Here is a 24,128-nt window from a genome sequence, read left to right on the forward strand (position 1 = left end):
TATTAACACCCACTGAGTGGAGTGGTCACGCGTCTTAACGCTCTATGGCTGTGGAGCCAAGCTCATTCGGGAGAGGCGTGGGTTCGACCCACCGCTGGCTGTCCTTAATATGGTTTTCTGTGGTTTCCCCTTTATCACTTCCAGGCAAATGCCGGGACAGTTCCATCTCCTTACCCGGTTTCATTTACCATCATATTTTTGTTAGCTCCTCAAATGAGGTTGGCGTCAGGAAGGGATCCAATCGTAAAACATGCCATGTAAATTCTTCTCACTTCATCCCCGACCCCCGCGTAAATAAAGGGGACTGAGAGGTTGACATATATACCATTATCAATTCCCATTTCCTCTTTAACATTCACCCATAGTTTGCATTGTATATTTTGAGAATGATAGCATCTATCTTTTGTAGGGGTGTTTTTAATAATACTGTAATAATAATAATAATAATAATAATAATAATAATAATATTGTATATGACGACGGGAGATAATCAAGTGCTTGTAGGAACCGTAGTGTACTGGCGACTACAAGCGGCAAATCCCATTCGAGGTGGATCTGGCGCTTGTCGCCTGTAGTCACGTGAAATTGGCTGCTCGAGGTCACTTGCAGTGGATGCGGTTTACTTTAACTCAATGCAGTGGGATCAGTCGCTCTAGTACACACATAGTTGCCTCATCTCGTAATCACCCATAGTCCTTCCAGTGGACGAGCAGCCTTACACTGCTGTCACATTCAATTTTCATGTGGAACAATGAAAAAATTTTTTTTTTTGCTAGTGGCTTTACGTCGCACTGACACAGATATGTCTTATGGCGATGATGCGATAGGAAAGGCCTAGGAGTTGAAAGGAAGCGGCCGTGGCCTTAATTAAGGTACAGCCCCAGCATTTGCCTAGTGTGAAAATGGGAAACCATGGAAAACTATCTTCAGGGCTGCCGACAGTGGGGTTCGAACCCACTATCTCCCGTTACTGGATACTGCCCACACTTAAGCGACTACAGCTATTGAGCTCGGTACAATACAAATAAGCAAGAGATACTATGGTATGTATAAACAACAACACTGGAAAAGTATTCCCATATGAACACTAGGGCAGTTAAGTGTTGTCAGACTGCTGATTTCTAACAAAAGAGCAAGCAAGCGATTGCTTGTAGAGGAATGGGAATAATGCAATATCTGAACAGGGCTGTGTGAAATTAACTCCTATGGGTTTGTGATGTGTAACGCACACCCTATGCAGGAAGAAATAGCAATGAACCTTGTTATATGAGGGCTTCAGAAGAAAGTCTACAGTTTCACATACTTCTCGGAGCTTCATAAGAAGTTCCTGGACTGTACATCACTATTAATATTATTGTTCAGATGTTATTCTCCTCTTTGCAATACAGTAAATTTTGGATTATCTAAAATATTGGGGGAGAACAAATTTTGTATTCTTAAAAATTTAGACTACCTGGAATTTCACAATCTGTACAAAGGCAGAAAAATTGAACGCATATATTACTATGTAGCATGCCGATGAGTGACTAACATCAGACATTTGAGCCAGTGGTAAAAATCTCCAACATTACAGATGGTAAGATACTGTATTATTGGTACTGATAGAATCAAATTACAAAATAGTTCAAAAACATCTAAAATCTCCAACTACACCACTTATCATTTGTTTCACAGCCTCCAGTATCTATCCAAATGATATAGCACGTTTTTATTTTGCTGACATTACAAAACAATTACATAAAATAAGAATAATAAACAAAGATATACATAAGATACAAACACACTGACATTTAAAAAGTGTTTCACATCAATACAGTTTTCTCAGGAATCATACTTGAACAAAGAGATATACCATATGTGATAATAAGATACCTCTCTGATTAATTCTTCCTCTTGTCTTTTGATCTCCTCTAATTGTTTTTCTTGATTCTCGATTAATTCTTGATTACGTTTTGCTTCTTCCTTAGCTCTGAAAATAGATAATGATATGTTAGCATTAAAAGATGTTAAATAATTTTAAGTTTGCAGTTCTGGAATATCAAAAATTAGTGCCATAGTCAATTCAAGAATCATCTAACAATTCTCTATCAGTGAGAAGAAGAAAGAAAGAAAGAAAGAAAGAAGAATAAGAAAGAAGAAGAAGAAGAAGAAGAAGAAGAAGAAGACTCTTTCAAATCATATTCAGGGTGTCGCGTTTCTCTTGACCAAACACAGTAACTCCATATCGGACGTCCAAATGAATAAGTGTGTCATATAAAAGTTGTAAAACTGGGAGGAGGAAACATCAGCATTATTTATTAGTGAGATAGGAGTACTAACATCAGTATTTAAAATGGAACTATGATGCCATTCATCAATCATTGCTCCAGAGAAGTGTGACAGGCTTCGGCAGCCGGCATAATTCCTATCCTCACCGCTAGATGGGGGCTTCATTCATTCCATTCCTGACCCGGTCAAGTGACGAAACAGGCTGTGAATTTTCATTATGTTTTCATATGCCAAAAGTTCAATAAAGCTCATCAAGACCTATTCAAGAATGTATTTAAAAAATAAAAATTAAAGCAGAAATTGGGACTCCGTATGGTTCATAAAAATCCCGTTATTTGATGCCTTGTGGGATAATTGTGCTGCATGGCACAGCACAGTATATCAATGCTCTGCATCTGATGTAGGGGTACTCTTCATCTATGGAGAATGTAAACTAGCAGATGAATGTGTTCGTATTATTTTCTATACACTTCAGTAAATTCAAGTGAGTTGTACTGAAAAAAAAAAAAGCAGTGCATGCGTGTGCTCTCTCTCTCTCTGTTATATTTTTACCATTATCAACAGCTTGGTCTGCTCATTTGTCTTTCCTTCTGTTGAGGGTAGGCATAATGCTAGTCAGACCCTAGCAAGATCCCACCACCTACAGATATTTTCCCATCTCATTGTGAATGAAACGGGCAATTTTAACTCAGAGAAATGGAATTGCTGTAGAATTCATACAGATGAAGCTGCTGAGGTTGCAGTTTACGTTGCTGTACCAGTTCATCCACACATCAGCACATGCCAATTTGAAGCCGAAAATGCCATTCCGAAAAAGAGTACACATCACATTCTTAAGCATCCTAGTTCCATCCCTCTATCATGAACACTTACACCAAGAATTGCAAGGGAATGATTTCCAGAATCATGTAAATGGGAAAAGTATTAAATTAGTGCCAACCAGACCTTTCTTTCAGATGTAATATTTACTGGTGAAACTTCTGAGCCATTTCACTGTCCCAGGAATAACAATCAATCGAGTTGAGATGAAAGCCATTACTGGTAACGAAATTAAACACAATGCGTAAATTTAATAAAATGTCAAGGAGATACGGTATAATGCGAAGTCAAAATGGTCAAGATCATAATGGCAGTGGCAAAGACAAAATATGAAGTCGAATTGTTAAAGCTAGCACTACTGAAATAAAAAAAAAGAACAAGCTATCAAAGAAAGCGAATGCAATCTGGTCGAGAAGCTAGATATAAGTCTTAAAACTATTGAAATAGAAATGAGTCTACGAAAGAAAGAAGGCTTATAGCGTTGATATATCAAATAATGCATAAAATATAATAATAATAATTTAATATACGCATCATTTAAATTGAAAATGGCAAGAATAGATTAACAGAAAATTGAAGACGGCAAAGACGACTTTGACCCTAAGAGAAAGAATTCAATATAATGCAACGTCAATATATTAAGTCATTAAACAATCCTGTACGACATAAAAAGCTAAGACAATAGCAGACATACTGGGAATCTGATAAAGATTGAAACGATACAAAGCAATTTAAAATTGATTCTCATTGATAAAATTATGTTAGAAGGCTTTGATAGTAACAAAATGTTACAACTGATTTCATCTATGTATTTTTATTTTTCAATTGTGCAAGACAAGACTGCTATGAATTTCTCAGAAGACCTTGGGGCAGACTGTCCAGATAATACCGAGCTGAGATGACAGCAAAGAGGAACCACAATCCCAGATGACATCTCGATGGCCAGCAGAGTAGGATCATCATCAACCAGAGCTGCAGATGACAATCGAAAGATGATATAATCCCGGAAGCAGAAGGAAAAAGATAAGTTTCATAAATATATGTATACAATTACTAGATAAAATGAAATATACACCATTTGTAGTTGAAAAGTAAATGTTAGGTCGCTACTATCTTCAAAATAATTTAAGTTGTGTTAGATTCTCGCGAGTGATTTATTTATTGTGTCAATATGTATGAGGAGATAGGTAGTCTTCCTAAGAAACAAGATTAACTCCAGTTAGGGAATGCGAGATAATAGTGTGACAATATCATTTCAATAAAACCAAAGAATCCCAACAGATTATGCCATGTAATGTGTGAAGTGCTTAGGAGTAGAATACTTTAGGAACTTCGATAAAATACTGAACAATTTGTTATTATATGCAGGTTATACATTGCCATAATAAATCAGAATAAGGTTAGATATGGATATAACAACGAACCGACCGAGCTCGATAGCTGCAGTCGCTTAAGTGCGGCCAGTATCCAGTATTCGAGAGATAGTAGGTTCGAACCCCACTATCGACAACCCTGAAAATGGTTTTCCGTGGTTTCCCATTTTCACACCAGGCAAATGCTGGGGCTGTACCTTAATTAAGGCCACGGCCGCTTCCTTCCCACTCCTAGCTATTTCCTATCCCTTTGTCGCCATAAGACCTATCTGTGTCGGTGCGACGTAAAGCAACTAGCAAAAAAAACAACAATGAACGGAAGACATGTTAATGTTAACTATGAAGATATTGATCCAATGACGTGAATAATTGAGAATGAAGTTATTTATGCATCAGACTAAGTTGTATATGAAGAAGACTTGAAAGAATGGGAAGAGATGCGATATGAAATGGGAGTTATATGAAAGTAATGAGGAATGAATTGAAAGAATATATATACTGCTACGATGATATAACAGAAGTAAATGGTATATTTGACAAGTAAGATGATAGTATTGACACAGGCTATGATACAGTGACACTGTTTCATTAATCGAGAATGCATATCCCAGGATGGCGCTGACTTACTGTGACATGTATAAGATGTTATTGCAGTATTAGACCATCCAAATGAATCTTTATGAGTAGAGTTATTCATTAAATTGTTCATTTTTAACTTAGTATTTCTACTATAAAGTCATATTTCTTAAATGTTAATTATGGGATACGTTAGTCTATTTTTTTTTGTTTGCTATTTGCTTTACATCGCACCGACACAGATAGGTCTTATGGCGATGATGGGGCAGGAAAGGCCTAGGAATGGGAAGGAAGTGGCAAGCTCAAAGCTGCGCACTCCTAACCGCATGGCCAACTCGCATGGTACATTAGTTGACATGGATAGACATTACTATTTTCTACAGATAATTTCAAATGAAGCCTCCGTGGCTCAGACGGCAGCGCGTCGGCCTCTCACTGCTGGATACCGTGGTTCAAATCCTGGTCACTCCATGTGAGATTTGTGCTGGACAAAGCGGAGGCGGGACAGGTTTTTCTCCGGGTACTCCGGTTTTCCCTGTCATCTTTCATTCCAGCAACACTCTCCATTCTCATTTCATAGCATCTATCAGTCATTAATAAATCACTTTGGGAGTGGCGACCCCATCGTACTAACAGCCTATATCTGCTTCATTCATTCCATCCCTGACCCGGTCAATGACTGGAAAACAGGTTGTAGGTTTTCATTTTCATTTTCATTTCAATTTCAAATGAATAGATGTCACATAATATCTTAGAAAATGATGTTCCCTACATATTTAATTAAATCACACGAGGTCACATACTGAATTTCAGACACACTTGTGAATCTAGTTGGTTGTTTACGTTTTATGATTGATCTAGGTTGGAAATTAACTTATCATATGATATAATGCTGGTTGATATTATGATTTAAAATGACTATTAGCACATGTTTGCTATTGAATATGAAACTTATCATTTTTCTGAAGCTTAATTTATGATACTTCGAGGATAAACATAAAGCATAGGTCTTGTCCTAAGAAGAGAAAAGAATAATGATACTGACGAAACTGATGCACCTAAATGATTATAATAGCTTAACTTAACCATTAATTTCCCATGCAGATATGCATTTATTTTATCGATTTTTTTTTACTAATATTAAATGAAAGTGAAATATTAGTTCATTTCAATGATGATGTTTTGTAAGATAGACAAAGGAGATGACTGTGATCAATGATGTTTTAAGCTTTTAGAGCAGATTTAATTAATCGATTTCAGAATTTCAATTCCTTAATTTCACTTTTTATTATCCACAACTTTACATTTTTGAATAAATGAGGTAGTTTAGATGAATTTGAGGCGCTATTTATAATTTCGATGGTAACATAAGGCAAATTAGAATTAAGGGGTTAGAATACGTCGGACGGAGACGTCCACCATTATTAATGACAGATAAGATATTTATTAGCATATCGTCGATACCTTGGATCCCACGTAAAAAAATGATTAAGCACCCTGAGAAACTGGTCGGGATTTCTTTTTGCGTGACCCATCCTGGACACAGGATGGGCGTACTTCGTTATCAAACTTTGGCCAAGTGAATACGGAGAACATGCATTATTGGGTCGTCAAGAACCCACGATGTCTTTCTCAAGTGGGCCATCAGTTAACATCTGGTATGGGACGGTCGGCAATAAGGTTATAGGGCCTCGTTTCTTGAATGGTAACCAAAACAACAGGGAGTATGCCACCTTCATAAAGACAATTCTCCCTGGTCTTCTCAAGAAGATAGCTCTAAGGAATAGAATGATAATGTGGTACCAGAATGACGCATACCCAGCAAACAATGTTGTGTATACGTGTCATGTTTTGGACTAACCATATCCTGGAAGGAGGATTGGTTGTAGAGGACCATATAAGTGGCATGCTTGGTCTCTTAACCTTAAGCACTGGGTCTTCTTTCTTTGGGGATAACTCGAAGGCACTATCGAGATAGTGCACAACTTCAGAGAACATGCAGGAATATATTGCATATTGCATGTGTGTTTGTAATGCTCCTCAGCAGGCAACACTGGAAGAATCAGTGTTGTCATTCATCCAGCAACTGAACTTGTGTATCACAGCGAATGGTCATCACAATGAACATCTAACATAGATGTTCTAGCCCTCGCGGGACCCATATGGATAGTACTACAAACCAACAGTAGAGATCCCATTTTCTGTGTTGTATTTAATGTTCATGTTATGAAATTTATACACTGTGATACATTTCTTATAGGTTTTCATGAGCTTCATTGAACTTCTGATGAATAAGTAAATAGTGCCATTTAGAAAACTTATGTTAGTACTCATATCTCACTAATAAATAATGCTATATGGCCGACTGCCCAGAAGAATTATTTTCCCCTACCAGTTGATGAACCACTTTTTCATTTTGAGTTCTGGTAGGGAGTTATTGTGGGTGGTCAAAATAAATAGGACACTTGTATATACAGAGATAAACATGAATATAATAATGGCATATGACCTCCAGAGAAGATTGGTGCAGGTCTTTTTTCTAGTAGACGGCCTACAGACTACCTGCATGTCAGCAAGGATGGGGCCCTACCTAAAATGATTTCTAACGCTGATGACAACACAAAAATCCAGTCCTTCGGCCAGATGAATGAACAAATTAAGGTTAAAATCCCTGACCCGGCTGGGAATCGAACCGGGGACCTCCTGGGCTGAAGGCCAGTGCGCTAACAATTCAGCTATGGAGCTGGACAGAAACATGAAAAGGAACACGTAACAGGATAAACACATTGCCAGGTCAGTGTGAGAAAATGAAGAAAAAGAAAGAGGAGACAAGGACAAACATGAAAACACAAAAGGACAAGGACAATCTCAATATGTATATACCGTACATTGCCTTCTTCACCTAGACAGGCTCTTTCCTCATCAATCCCAGTTCACTCATTTCTTCATAACTCCCAATGAGCTCATTTCTGCTTCCTGGTTTTTAATCAGGACAGTAAGCATCAGCAGTCAGAGAGAGGAAAACTTGACAGATCTTCAGTCTTGACGTGGGGAGTATAGGATAAGAAGAAAGCCATGTAAACATAGGAAAAGCAAAAGGTAAAAATGAATACAGGCAGCAGAAAGAAACAATGGACAATAATACAGAAGAAGAAAAGGAACCCAGCAGCATTTTTCCACAATAATCTCTTATTGCATATCTTTGCATATTTACCATCTTCATTCACAGCTTTCCGTATCTCACCATATGTCACCATTTTATTGAAGGTTACTAGTGTGTTAATAGTATGGAGTCTATATGTATGGTCGATTTATTTCTCGTTTCCTTGCAAAACACCTCCAAAATTTCAAAGCTATCTCATGATGCCTAAACTATATCAATACATATTACAGTAAATTGTCATTGTAACGAACGCCACTTTAACGAAAAGTTCAGAATAGCAAAATTATTTTTAGGCCCCTTCCCTTTTCCCTATTTAATGTGTTAAAATATTTAATTGTAACAAATTTCAAACTTTCAGTGTAACTATTAAAATGTAGCCTTTTTCTTCAAAATATAATTGAAATTCATCCTGTTTTAATCGCCACGTATATCGCACAACATTTTTCTATGCAGCTAATACCAGACGGCACACTCTGTACAACACACAGGTGAAACTACCTGATTACGAATCAGCAGGATAGTAAGCAAACACATCACAATTCTGATAAGCGGGTTGCCTACCCAACAGCACGTGAAGATCATCTTATTCAGTTGTGGTGTACCGGTACTGAATGTCATTACAGTAAAGCCTTGTTAATTTGAAGTCGTTGGGACGCAAAAATCGAACTTCGAATTAACCGTCAACTCTTAATTCAGAAATGCCAACCCTTGCTGCTTCACAAAATATTCTAAGACCCGTTACTGGATGCAATTAACCTTGATTCACAGTTTAAACCTTTCAAGTGTCATGGAAAAAAGTATTTCCAAAATGTATCCAACAAGGTGCATTTACAGTGTTCGGATAATACACTCGGATAACTCGCTGACAAATATAACCTCACGCAACGAAAGAAAAACAAAGCATGATTCAAAGACAAGGAGAAATTATGCTGGTTCTCGTGTGCAAGTGCTTTATTCATTGGATTATTGTATTGCATGCATTTTATGTGCCCTGTACTTGCACAGAAAGTGCCCGATGCCCATTAAACATCGTGGCTTATCAAAGTTTCCTATGACGAGGGAATAAAGTCTCTCGCTTCCGCGTGCTTTGCAAGACAGTACCCCAACTCGGCTGGCAGTTCTCTCCTTTAAAATCATGTCTGTTTGGGCTCGGCACTAAAGGAAACAATACAGTTTCATTGGCATTGGCAATATCGTTTGATGCGTATGAATTGATTATTTAAAGTTAAAAACTTCATGATTTTTCCGTATTGAATAGAGAAATAAGAAGATGTACAATATTATAGGGAAGGATCCACCTTTCAATACTCCGTAGTAAGTTGAACTAAAAAGTAGTTACAACCTGTTTATCGGGACCGGTTTCAACATATTTCAAGTGTCATCATCAGCCAATTAGCGAAGATCTTAAAACAACTAATATATTGAACACAGGCAAAATATTAACATTGTATCATATCGTAGCAATTCAGTTAATGTTCAAAACACAATAATCACAGTCAAGAGAGTAAACAGAACATCACTATCTTGCGCCGAAAACAAATATAGTTGAAGTTCATAAGCAGATCAAGTATGCACTTATGTAAAGTCGTTGCTAGGCAGGTCTTGTAGGCATTTGTTTCTCCGGCCGAAGAGTAAAAGGTGACGTGAATGAAGTCTTAGGAAAACAGTGTAGGATTTAATTTCGTCAAATTCAAAGTGGATATATAGGTTTTAAAACAATTTAAAACGTTAAAAAAGAATAAAGCCAAATAAAAATATATTAAAAAATAGGAAGAAATAATGAAAGAAATACGAGGTTCAACTCGAAACAACTTGCCGTAGTAATTGATAAAGAAATGATAAATAGAGAAAGGGGGCGGGGAACGTTTATTAGAGGGTGGTGATGGTGGTTATTGTTATTAGAGGAAATACAATTGGGCAACAATCCTTTATATAACACTAATTCGAGGAAAAAAGAGGAAGAGAACCGACACTTCGAAAAATGAAGATATCTGTTAAAGGAAGGCAAGGGCCACGAAGGGCGTGAAAATGAAAGACTCCCTAGCCCTCGCAAACCTAATAGCATCGGGGTCGGAAAAGAACAAGAGTTGACCAAGGGAGGTCGGACAGGATAGATGAAAGTGAGGAGCCTGGCACAAGTAAGTGGAAGCAATGCCAGGACTCAGCTAAGGGCCCCGTGGTCGCCAACCCACGCTCCGAAGTTCAGAGCCCCTGGGGGATGGAGGGTGGGAAGGAAAGAAAAATGGAAGGGATCCGATACTTCGAAAAATGAAGATATCCGCCAAAGGAAGACAAGGGCCACGAAGGGCGTGAAAATGAAAGACTCCCTAGCCCTCGGAAACCTAAAAGCGTCGGGGTCGGAAAGGAACAAGAGTTGACCAAGGGAGGTCGGACGGGATAGATGAAAGTGAGGTGCCTGGCACAAGTAAGTGGAAGCAATGCCAGGACTCAGCTAAGGGCCCCGTGGTCGCCAACCCACGCTCCGAAGTTCAGAGCCCCTTGGGTGGGGAGGGGGGAACTAAGGAGGATCAAGGGGGGTGTTGCGGAAGGGGGAAGTGGCATGAGAGGGTATTGTGTAAATTGTGAAAGACTGATTCCTTATTCGTTGACTTCAGGTTATTTAAAAAGGAGATGAGAAAATCGAAAAGGGCATTGGGTTTCTCAGAAATATCATTCAGATTAAGATTTGGATTGAAAAACTGGTCAAGGTATATAAAACAGTTTTCGGTGATGTCTAGGAGAGGGCCTTTATTTAGAGTGCTGAGAATTTCAATATCCTGGTTTATTGTAGTGAAAGCATGTTTTGTGTCATGTATGTGTTGTCCCACTGCCGAAAATCTGTTGTGCTTTATTGCATTAACGTGTTCAAAGTACCTAATTTTGAAGTTGCGACCAGTTTGACCTATGTAAGAAGAATTACAGTTGTGGCACTTAAAACGGTATACGCCTGATTTAGAAAAGACACTTGTTCTATTTAAGGAGTGGGAGTTATGTAATAATTCAAGGTTTCTATTATTAGTTCGAAAAGAAATCATGGTATTGTGTTTTTTGAAGACATTAGCTATACTATAGGTATTTGTATTGAATGTGAATGTGGTGTAAGCAGCTGGTTTGGAAATATCTTTTAAGAGTGTTGTGTTAGGGCGGTGTCTAAATTTGTAAAACAGTGACCACCACCACCACCACCACCACCACCACCACCACCACCACCACCACCACCACCACCACCACCACCACCTCGCCAACTGTCGGGTTGGCCAGTGTTCGCGGATTCTCCTTCTCCGCAAACTGCCTGCGACGTGATATTTGTGGCGTTCCTTAAAACGCTGAATAAAAAAGAATTACAATTTCAATCGAACCTAGCAAATATGAAGCACACTGTACACACACCGAAGTGAGTGAAAGTACAGAAAGCTACCCTACACGTTCCGGAAGACGCGTTCTACCATGATGCGGATAAATTTAGAATTTAAGTTACCGGTACTCTGTAAAATACTATTTTTTTAAAATGTAAAGGCAGTTTTGAATTAAAAGTCTGAATTTCGGTAATGGGGCCGACAGTGTTTTTTGAATTATGAATTATCAGCATTTCGAATTAAACAACTGAAATAACATGCAAAACCATACCTCATGTTTCCAGGAACGAGATCTTTAATTAGGCAAGATTCTGAAATAACCGATTTCGAATTACTGAGGTTCTACTGTATGCAGGATTAATTTCTTATACATAAAAAACAAATTAAAGCCAATTTTCTTTTGTTCGTGACACAAAGTGTGTATTAGTGTGCCAGTTAACTCTTTCGCCAATATGGATCAAAAGAAGTGAAAGCAGTTTTCTTTGAAAGAAAAATATGAAATACTTCGGGAAATGGAGAAAGGTGGAAGAAAAAAAAGAGAAATAGCGAAGAAGTATGGCATCAGTCCTTCAACACTATCTACTTTTCTAAAACAGAAAAGTAAGATAGAGCAGATAAATTGATGCTGATGGCCTTCGCCCACAACGAAGGAAGATGAGGACAGCTGACTATGAGGAGGTGGACAAACCCGTTTATACGTGGTTTGTCAAAATGCAGACCAGAAACATTCCTGTCAATGGCCCACTGTTATGCGAGCGTGCACGATCCTTTGCAAGTTAGTTTGGATTTCTGGAATTTATGGGGAGTATTGGTTGGCTTCATAGGTTCTGGGAAAGATATGGCATTTCCCACAAGGTCGTAAATGGTGAAGAAAACAGTGTCCCAAAGGAAGTTGCATCTTCATGGCGGATGGACACACTATTAGCTGCGTTGAAGGAATATTCGCCGGTGGATATTTAGAATGCAAATGAGACTGCATTATTCTACAAATTAATGCCAAATAAAACCTCTGAATTCAAGGGAAATAGGTGTTTTAGGGGCAAAAACTCAAAAGAACGGATAACGGCTCTTTTGTGCACCAACTCCACAGGGACGGATAAACTGAAGCCTCTCATAATTGGGAAGTTTGGGAAGCCAAGGTGCTTCAAGGGAGTACAACATCTTCCCTGTCAATATAGGCACAACAAAAAGGCATGGATGGCATCAGTGATCTTCTAAGAGTGGTTGTTGTGCCTGGAACGTTGGGTGAAGGCTGAAAGTAGGAGAATTCTTCTCATCCTAGACAACTGCTTCTCTCACACTTGTGTACCTCACCATTTGGAGCATGTGAAAGTTTTATTTTTGCCTCCAAATACTACCTCAGTTCTGCAGCCACTGGATCAGGGGATAATTCACATGGTGAGGCGGCATTACCGAGCTTGTGTGGTCCGGTGTATGCTATGTAACACTGCCTCAGAGAGAGATATTAATGTCAACTTATTGGAAGCAATGCAGATGTTCAGTGCTGCATGGAGATCACTGAAAGAAGAGGTAATCAGGAACTGCTTTAGAAAAGCTGGAGTGGATTATGGAGAGGACAACATCGCAAAAAGTGAAGAGTTAGATACAGAAACAGAGGAGAACTGGAAGCATTTGTGTGAAAAGTTGGATGTGCCAACAAGTATAAATGTTACTGATTATGTTAACGTGGACTGTGATATGTTAGTGGAAAAGGAAATCACTGAAGAAGAGGTTGTGGCAGATATTATAAGTGATAGGAATCCGTGTGATGATGAGGTGGAAGAGGAAGATATGCCTCAAAGTGTTCAACAGAGTTTGACTTTTGAGCAGGCAACAAACATGGCACGTAGTCTTCAGGATTTGCTTCCGTCATGAAGTGATGTGCCAAAATCTGTGTTAAATTCAAGTGCAGTAGTTGCTGACTACCTTGAATATTTGTTTGAGTCTGGGAGTGTTCAGAAGAAAATCACAGACTTTTTCAAAAAATGATGTCGAGGAGATAATGTACTGGTACAGGGTAAAATTTGAGATGCTGAAAACTTCTTGCTAGTAGCTGTACTTTATACCATTACTTCATGTAAATTCCTCCTTAACGTTCAATAGTGAAAACACATAACAAATTACTAATATTTTCAAGAAACATAACCAACAAATATTAAAACTAATACTGTAATAACAAATTTTCCAATTTAATACATATACTATCAATCAAACATAAATTTTCTAAATCAGGTGTCTACAAACTACAACGCAATAGCCGTTAAAGTACATATGTAGGACAAATAGGACATGATTTTTCAATAAGATACATGGAACATGTCAATGCTTCAAGATACAATCGTTTCTCTGCCACGGCACAACACGACAGACTTAAAACATAATTTTACATCAATTGACCAAGATTTAAGCATACTGAAAGTGGATAAGATGGGTACCATGCTCAATATATTGGAGAACTCTTACATTCATTTAGAACGGTACTTTAACCCTAACCATAATCTTAATGAAAAATCAATGAAAAACCTAATATTCTATTTGATATTATTATTCCTATATATGCAAAGTACAAAGGAAAAAAAAAAAACACGTGAAGTCCACCAATTACTTCACCCGTACCTACCCACCCCTCCCCACACATCCCTCTTCCAACTCTTGCCAACATAAGGTATACTCCTGCTCCCTCTTAATAGTCAGTCTGATGTTGGTGTCCATGCCAAGGGCACGAAATTTATAAGAAACACAGAGGTGAGTCTCATATAGCTGTATATTAATCTCAATCTTCCCTTCATTTCTCAATAATTTACTTCAAATATTTTAATTTCAGACATTCTCTTCAAACCAAATTAAAAAATAGATCACTACATCTGATGAAAAGGAATACTTATTGAAGATGTGAACGTTCCCCTTCAAGCTACATATAAACCATTACTGATGTTATTATTCAACAAGACATAATTTAAAACTCAAATGGCTCAACTATACAGATAAAGAATATCAACTCCCAGATAGACTCAAGAACATTTGGTTACTATACAATAAGAGCGATGACATGGTTCAACACCAACTGCAGCAGTTCTGATGTATCGTTTTGGTCTCAATTTTAAAATTGTAGTCAGACTTCATCAAGTAGCCTCCATGGCTTAGGCGGCAGCGCGTCGGCCTCTCACCGCTGGGTTCTGTGGTTCAAATGCTGATCACTCCATGTGAGATTTGTACTGGACAAAGCAGAGGCGGGACAGGATTTTTTCCAGGTGCTCCGGTTTTGCCCGTCATCTTTCATTCCAGCAACACCCTCCATTATAATTTCATTTCATCTGTCAGTCATTAATCATTGCCTCAGAAGAGTGCAACAGGCCATGGCAGCCGGCACAATTTCTATCCTCGCAGCAAGATGGGGGCTTCATACATCCCATCCTGATCTGGTCAATGACTGGAAAACAGGTTGTAGGTTTTCATTTTCATTCATTAGAATTTGATTTTAAATTAAGACATACTAAATTATATTCTTTATTATTGGTTGTATGTAAACATATGTTTCCAATTAGATCATGGCTGAAAATTACTCAATGTACACTACGTGATCTAAAGTATCTGGACACCTGGCTGAACATGATGTACAAGTTTGTGGCACCCTCCATCAGTAATGCTGGCATTCAATATGGTGTTGGCCCACCCTTAGCTTTGATGACAGCTTCCACTCTCGCAGGCATACGTTCAATCAGGTGCTGGAAGGTTGCTTGGGGAATGGCAGCCCATTCTTCACGAAGCACTGCACTGAGGAGAGGTAGCGATATCAGTCGGTGAGGCCTGGCACGGCGTTCCAAAACATCCCAAAGGTGTTCTATAGGATTCAGGTCGGGACTCTGTGCAGGCCAGTCCCTTACAGGGATGTTACTGTCGTGTAACCACTCCACCACAGGCCGTGCATTATGAATAGGTGCTCGATCATGTTGAAAGATGCAATCGCCACCCCCGAAGTGCTCTTCAACAGTGAGAAGCAAAAAGGTGCTGAAAACATCAATGTAGGACTGTGCTGTGATAGTGCCACGCAAAACAACAAGGGGTGCAAGCCCCCTCCATGAAACGCACGACCACACCATAATACCACTGCCTCCGAATTTTACTGTCGGCACTACACACACTGGCAGATGACGTTCACCGGGCATTTGCTATACCCACACCCTGCCATCGATCGCCACATTGTGTACCGTGATTCGTCACTCCACACAAAGTTTTTCCACTGTTCAATCGTCCAATGTTTACGCTCCTAACACCAAGCGAGGCATCGTTTGGCATTGACCTGCATGATGTGTGGCTTATGGGCAGCCGCTCAACCATGAAATCCAAGTTCCTCACCTCCCGCCGAACTGGTCATAGTACTTGGAGTGGATCCTGATGCAGTTTGGAATTCCTGTGTGATGGTCTGGATAGATGCCTGCCTATTATACTTTACAACCCTCTTCAACTGTCGGCGGTCTCTGCCAGTCAACAGACGAGGTCAGCCTGTACGCTTTCACACTGTATGTGTCCCTTCACATTTCCACTTCACTATCGCATCAGAAACAGTGGACCTACGGATGTTTAGGAGTGTGGAAATCTCGCATACAGACTTCTGACACAAGTGACACCCAATCACCTGACCACGTTCGAAGTCCGTGAGTTACGCGGAGTGCCCCATTCTGCTCTCTAACAATGTCGAATGACTACCGAGGTCGCTGCTATGGAGTACCTAGCAGTAGGTGGCCAGCACAATACACCTAAGATTAAAAACGTATGTTTTTGGGGGTGTCCGTATACTTTTGAGCACATAGTGTATGTAGGGTCGAAACTAGTGCCAATTACATATCTGCCAACTTTACAAACCAAAAAGCAGATTTGGATATGAAAATCAGGAAAAATCGGGAGGAATCAAGAGATACAATTGGCGAAAACTGCTTAGTCTACAAGTCTTGCACAATACAAGAGTACTATTGGTATATTATAACACTTATTGACTCAAAATACGACTGTTGCTATACAAGGCTACAAGGTTAAAAATTGCACATCTCTATTCCCTCACAGGAAGTATGTGAGTGACGTGATCGGCCTCTTGATGTCCATTATTACAAGTGATGAAAATCATTTTTCGTCCGTATTGAAAGTTTCATAAACTGTATATAGGATAATATCTTTTGTTTATTTCCACCTATTCAATACATTACAAGAAATTGGCATTTACTTTAAAACATTATTCAGATGAGACATGTTTCGCCTCTCACTGTGAGGCATCTTCAGTCATTATCAAAAACCTTATTATTTTACCAGGCATCTGGTTAAAGATATTCAAAAAAGTGTTTGATGATTATAAGAGAGGTAAGATTTACGTTAGTTATAAACATGTTCATGAAGTAACTAAAAATCTAATATATTGATAAAAACATATGTAGTTCTTTGTTGAATAGGACTTGTTTGATTGTACTATAGTAAAAGAAGGTGGCTTGAAGCCGTAGTCATTAGTAGATGTCTAATACATAGTGGAAGGCATATGAAATCAGTTCAATGAGAATATATAATACAAACAATTGATACATAAAAACTGGTAGATTCATAAGAGGTACATTTAAAAATGAAGGCGTCATGTGACTATAAAAGACAGTTGATGGCTTAAAGCAGTTATAGTCACATGACACCTTCATTTTTAAATGTACCTCTTATGAATCTACCAGTTTTTATGTATCAATTGTTTGTATTATATATTCTCATTGAACTGATTTCATATGCCTTCCACTATGTATTAGACATCTATTAATGTCTACGGCTTTAAGCCGTACAATCTTACGACGTCCTAATTAACAAAGGACTACATATGTGTTTATCATTTTATTAGATCTATAGTTATTTCATTGAACATTTTATATGTACTACCTTTGAATCCACTAGTTTTTAGTATCATTTGAATGTAATGTATATTCTCATAGAACTGATATTTTATGCCTTCCACTATGTATTAGACATCTACTAATGACTACGGCTTCAAGCCACCTTCTTTTACTATAGTACAATCAAACAAGTCCTATTCAACAAAGAACTACATATGTTTTTATCAATATATTAGATTTTTAGTTACTTCATGAACATGTTTATAACTAACGTAAATCTTACCTCTCTTATAATCATCAAACACTTTTTTGAATATCTTTAACCAGATGCCTGGTAAAATAATAAGGTTTTTGATAATGACTGAAGATGCCTCACAGTGAGAGGCGAAACATGTCTCATCTGAATAATGTTTTAAAGTAAATGCCAATTTCTTGTAATGTATTGAATAGGTGGAAATAAACAAAAGATATTATCCTATATACAGCTCTTGATGTCCTCCGAAAATAGTATGAACTCATGCTCCACACATGTGAATCAGCCATGCACTAAGATACCATTACTTAGCAAATGCATAGAATATACTGCACCACGTGCTCACGTGATTATGTGAAGCGCTACGTTATTTTAGTAAGGTAAGGGTATATACTGTCTAAAGGCACGTCCGAACCTCTGCAGAGGTGTGCCTGAGCTGGAGTTTACGTACGGTAGAGTGGCTGGTTCCTTTCCACTCCTACCAACAGCGCATGGCAACCCATCGAAATATTGACCACGCCCAATGTTGTTTAACTTCAGAGATCTCATGAGATCCGGTCTTTCAACACAGCTACGGCAGTTGGCTATGTTATTTTTATCAAGTAATAAATTAAAATTCATAAGAATTGTCTCCGAATGGCTCCTAAAATCTCTAGAAAAGTCACTATCCTTCAAATTCTGTCACTAAATTATTTAAAAAAAGACTCCGAACTTAGCACTAGTCTCTAGAATCGGCTAGATTGATGTGAACGAACACGAACACAGTATGCGAGAACAAGAGATTGACAATCAATATACAGGTTTCAATAAACATCGCACATTCGTGCGCATTTCTCATATTAATAAACGTCGATATTTCATTTGAAAGCTGCAGTGAGCAAATGACTTCTTGCGTACAAAGCTGAAATGGCGGGATTTGAAAACAAATATTTAAAGTTCACCAAAAAAAATAAGCTAAAATCGGGAGAAATAATAGAACAATCGGGAGGCGGGAAAAACTGTTGAAAATCGGGAGTCTCCGGCCTAAATCGGAAAAGTTGGCTGGTATGCACACTATATTAAACTAATGGTATTGAATAGGTGGACCTTCTCTAACCTTTAATAGCGATCAATGATACATCTCAAGTATGTGCAGAAGAACTTAACCCACTATTTCTTGAATGCAAACTTAGAGCTTAACAGCCTATACCAAGCAGCCAATTCATTCTGTTACGTGAATGTTGATACCATGATCAGTGCCACAGCACCTGCAGTTTTATACAGAAATTCAACCACAGAGATGTGTTATTAAATAATTAAAACTGTTACCAGTCACAATTTTGATTAATTTGTAGTCCACAATGCGTTTCAGAACTTATACTCTATAGGAAGGTCATGAACTGGCGACATTTAATTGTTGGTCTACTTGATATTCAATGTTTTCAAAGAATATTATACAGCAGGGCACGACAAATCCCGGGTGCCAGGTTGCCTTGGCGCATAAAATTATTTCTTTGGCGCCTTCATTTTTGAGCTGAGTATAATCTCCCCTTTATATATTTACTTTATGGTTTGGTGTCATTAAACTATTGCTAAGCGCATACGATTTATCAAACTCGGTCGAACAAGAGAATGAGGTTGGGTAACGCGGGGATCTTGGTAAGTAAGTATGGGCGATTACTGACTTGATATTATTACCATTTGAAATAATAATCAAGTCCGCATTATATAAGCAATAGAAGAACAATTAATATTACGTACAAATGTTTGGGTGTTGAGGAAACCTCTCGGAAAGAAAGTATTACCGACATAGAAATTACTCGAACATACTTCTCATGTACATTACACAAATAATATCCTGCGATGCTCCTTTCCTACCAAAATCTAATCTCGTGCTATTAAATTGATTATTCTAACAGAGTAGTTACTGTGAAGTGAAACAGAACGTACTCTCGTGGAATTTATTTCCGTATGTTGAGAGCATAGATGCTTATTTAGTTCAGTGTCCTGCTATCCTCACATTTTGTGGTAATCTGCTGTAATGTATAAAACTATAAAATCACAATATCTATTGCTATTACTATCATATTTTATTTTTCAGAAGGCTGGATGCCAGTATGTTAATGATGCGAGTACTAAAAAAATTACCTGGCTCCTAGGTTTGAGTGCTGGCTTCTAGATGTAAAAGCATTTGTCATGGCGTATTATGCAGCCAAAACTGGTTAGGATGCTTTGGCGGGGACCGAAAGAAATGTCATCAATAGGAAATACGATTTTTAAAAATGAAAAAAATAATTACACTGTAAAATTTAAGGTTGGGTTTGAATGTAAAAAGAAGTATGATAAAAACAAAGAAACAAGTGTTTACAATTATAATTAATGAAATAAAGAAATAATATGTTTTAAGAACACCAACATAGTGTACCATTTCATTGCCCTGATTAATGCTAAAAGTTTTGTATATCAAGCGGCAGAATTCACGAGTTTAAAGATACAGACGAGTGGAATCAAAGTGGCAGTAAATACGAGGTAAAAGATACAGATAAGCAGAATCAATGCGGCCGTGACTGAGATAAATGCATTAATTTCAAATTGTTAAATCAACACTAAGAACAATTGAACATTGCAATGAAATAAGACACGAAGAGTTAAGAGAGACTAGTTACGCAAAGAAAATAGCAGATTTCAAGAGGAAAATTTAAGAATTTATCAAGAAAATCAGTCAAAATACGAAGTCTTAACGCTATACTTCTCAAATATATAAGATCCTAAGTGAAATATTCAGAAGGAGATAAAGAAACTGAGCACATACTAGAATTGATGAGAGTTTATTAGAAAGATTGTTAATAAAACGCTAACTTGAAGCACATTAATGTAAAATAAGACAATTTTTAAGCCACCATTGATATAATTGAAATTACAGTAGCAGAACTTTCGACGTCATATCCTACTTTACAGAACGTAGTAATAGCACAAGAAGGCTTTGTAAATAAGATCATGAAATTAACGATGTTTCTGAACATGTTTTTCATGCATATCTATGAAAACGTCATGATGGCCTGCTAGACTGGAGATGGGGTTGGCGACTGACGAAAATCCAGCCGACTCTTCCCAAGAATACAAGTCCAGCTACCACGACTTGGAGATGGCACAGCCGTAGTCCAGAGATGATCGTCCCCGAGGGAGGAGGAAGCAACAACTATCCCAGCCCAAAAACACACGCAGAATAAGATAAGCTTTACCACTTATATTAAAAATGAATTATGTTTATATTATTTTGTAATGAGTTGTTGATTGTGTTGTTATAAGGAATAGGTCGTTATATCTTCAAGAAGTGCCTTAAATATGTAGTTTCAATGCAAGTGTATTGATAGTGATGTTTAAATGAAGGTTATAGGTAGTCTTCCAATATATGTAAACATATCCAAGTGTAGGGAAGTTGCGTACAGCAATGAAGTGTTATGCCAACAGTATTTCAGTTTATTCTCAAAGATCAATGCCATAGATAGTGTGTTCTGATGCATATGAAGTGTGATATTGGTGCATATCAAGTTATAGGTTACCAAGGTTATAAATAACGTCAACTTATTGCCAAACGTAAGTCAATATAGGTTAAATATGTGAATATTTTGATAATTGAAGTGCATATTGCTAGGAATATGGTAGTTGAGTGTTACACTGAGTAGCTTAAATAATATTTGCATATGCGGTGATATAGAGATATGATGAAAATATAAGGTAAAGGGTGTGACAGTAATGAATAATATATATTCTCGAATATACTAGTTGAGAGATTATGATTAATATGATGAAGTGTGAGGAAAGAATTTTATGTAAGGTTAATTAACGTAAATATGGATCAAGGTTATAATAGTTGTTAGTAATGATGTGAAATATGGAATAACCTATAATATGAGTTGATGGCAATTTGATAATGGTTAAAATAGATCACGGTCATCAAAAATAATTTCAAGTAACCTATAATTAAGACTCTGATGGCCACTTCAAAGAGAATTTCATATTTTATTTAAGATTTAAACTGATTAAAGCTGAAATAGCAGATTATTGATGGTAGATATAGCAGAAATGTTCACTATTAATGAATTAGGAAGTGTCATCTATGCTATTCCTTGACTACTTGCAACCATATGATTGATTTTATGAAGCGATATGACCTGAATACAACCTGTTAGCAAACTTGTTGAAACTATCTTGAAAAATTTAACCTATTTCTTATGAAATATTTTGAGTATATCTAGTCATGATTAATAATATATATATATAATGATAGGTAGCCATTGAAAGCTACAGAGGTGAAACAATTCATATTCTGTGTATGTTTAATAACAGTATTTTATCGCAAACAACAAAAACGAAAGAAATATTCTCTTTTAAAGAAACATTCTTGGTATATTATAACTAGAGTGCGGATTATTAGGTGCTGATAGGTTAGAATGCAAACTTACTTAAGCCAGTAACAAGTATACTCTACACTGTACAACGGTTGCACTATGAGATTTGCATAGATATTAAACTCCTTGAATTTATGCTACTCTTCCTACATTATGGTACAATGGGTTGCATGACACTTCCTACAAACCAAATTACTTTGCATTCTGATCTATTACCACATACAAATCCGAAGTATAATTGTAACAGAACTTGGTATATTATATCAGAATTTGATACTCTATCAGAATTTAGTAATCCTTAAGAATTTTATTCCCAAAGAATTTTGTTATCCTAAAGAATTTTATCTTATTTTATTCTTATTGTATCATTTCTATAATTTCAAGCTAGTTAATTGAACTGATAATTTCCTTAATGTCAACATAAAGAATTCTACAATTTTTATTTTTCAATAAGAAGCAGAGGAGATGAGAGTTGCAATTTATGCAAGGCCAGAACAATTTTTGTTGAGTAATTTCAATCCGTATAGACTACTTGGAGAGAAATTATTTTTATCCAAGACCTTGGAAGATGACAGAATATTTAATAATTGCGAACTAAAAGCCAAGATAAAGACAGTGATTTTAAAAAAATCTTTCGATGAAATATCAACGTAAATAATAAATATTGAAAATGGATTTAACTTATCTAGATATACTACATTATTCTGAATAAATATTAATAATTAAGAATTTAATTCATCATTATTATTTATAGATTATAGAATTGATTTGAGATAATTTCATATTTAATAATGAGTACATGAATTTACAGTCGGTTCTTTATGACACAATGATTCAATAGATTTATATATATATATATTGTGAATGAAGGAGGTGAAAGGTAATTAATTCTCAGTCAAATTCACGTTTAAAAAAATCTGGTATAACATAATCCCTGATGTTCTCCGACATTAGCTGCGGATTTTCTTGAACGCCAGCGTGGGTTGAGTGGCAGAAGAAGGTTAGGATACCCAATAGCCTCAAACGGCGCAATAGTAAAACATCAAGGAAAAAATGTTCTTACAAACACAAAGCATGCAAGTCAGTATTTGCATAAAAATTTTAAAAATGCACAAAAATTGTCAAGAATTTAATTCAGAATAAAGAAACGTGTTCAAAAATATACAGAGTAACTTGCACACCATTACTTGTGTGTAAGAAACATGTCTAAAGTAGACCGCTTCTTCTTTTGTTCAAAATTACATACTAGAATATTGAATTTGGTAACGTAATTCCTTACACTGTCATCCATAACTACAACTAATGAATGCCATGTTGGTTGCACAATGACTGAATAATATAATAATTATTCCTTTAATTGGAATGTTATATATTTCCCATCATTCAGTAGTTAAAAAGGTCACATAGACCAAAATATGTACTACTATATGTATGTATGTATGTATGTATGTATGTATGTATGTATGTATGTATTGCACCCATTATGCAAATAGCCTATGGATAATTCGAATTAATTCATCAAATTTCATACAATAAACTGCATGGTGAACATTCACAGTAGGTGCTTCCAGGTTTTGCAACAAAGAGACTTGTGGAGCCAGAGCAAATCCTCTCTACTTGCTTTTAGTCATGAACAGGATGAGCCCATGGTCATAAACATAGTCTAATAAAATTTAATTCGCCGCCGAGTGAAACCTTCTGCGAAGACTTTCCCACAGTGAGCAGGAACGCAGGACAAAGGCGACCGCGCCCTTATTTTGAGAGACGAGGACCGCCAAACATGAGAAGGAGTATGCCAGACACCCGTTCAGAGAGGTGGTTCAGTCCTTGTTACTACAGCCTGAGGAAAAATTCAGCCAATCACAGAATTTAGGAGAAATAACCGCCATGACCAGATGAAATATTTGCCAGTCTTTTCAAGGGTGGGAGCTAACTTAGAGGTGAAGCTGTGTGCCCGCATCTTGGATAAATTATTAAAAAAATTTGTGGTTATTTTGGTGATGAATTATCTTTTAATTAATAATCAGCAACTACGTCGTAAATATAGCGGAATGGACTAGTCCGAAGACCA

The 24,128-nt window shown here is 37.1% G+C and overlaps 1 protein-coding gene across 1 annotated transcript in view; it reads right to left on the reverse strand.

The window, feature by feature from the left end:
- Positions 1-24,128, reverse strand: part of casp (Fas associated factor casp) — a 267,208-nt gene that overhangs the window by 56,598 nt on the left and 186,482 nt on the right. Inside the window, exon 11 of the mRNA XM_067146824.2 lies at positions 1,873-1,969. Coding sequence (XP_067002925.1) covers positions 1,873-1,969 — 97 coding nt within the window. The remainder of the gene's footprint in view (positions 1-1,872; positions 1,970-24,128) is intronic.

This window comes from Anabrus simplex, chromosome 5 (genome assembly GCF_040414725.1).
Source record: "Anabrus simplex isolate iqAnaSimp1 chromosome 5, ASM4041472v1, whole genome shotgun sequence".
Classification (NCBI taxonomy): Eukaryota; Metazoa; Arthropoda; class Insecta; order Orthoptera; family Tettigoniidae; genus Anabrus; species Anabrus simplex.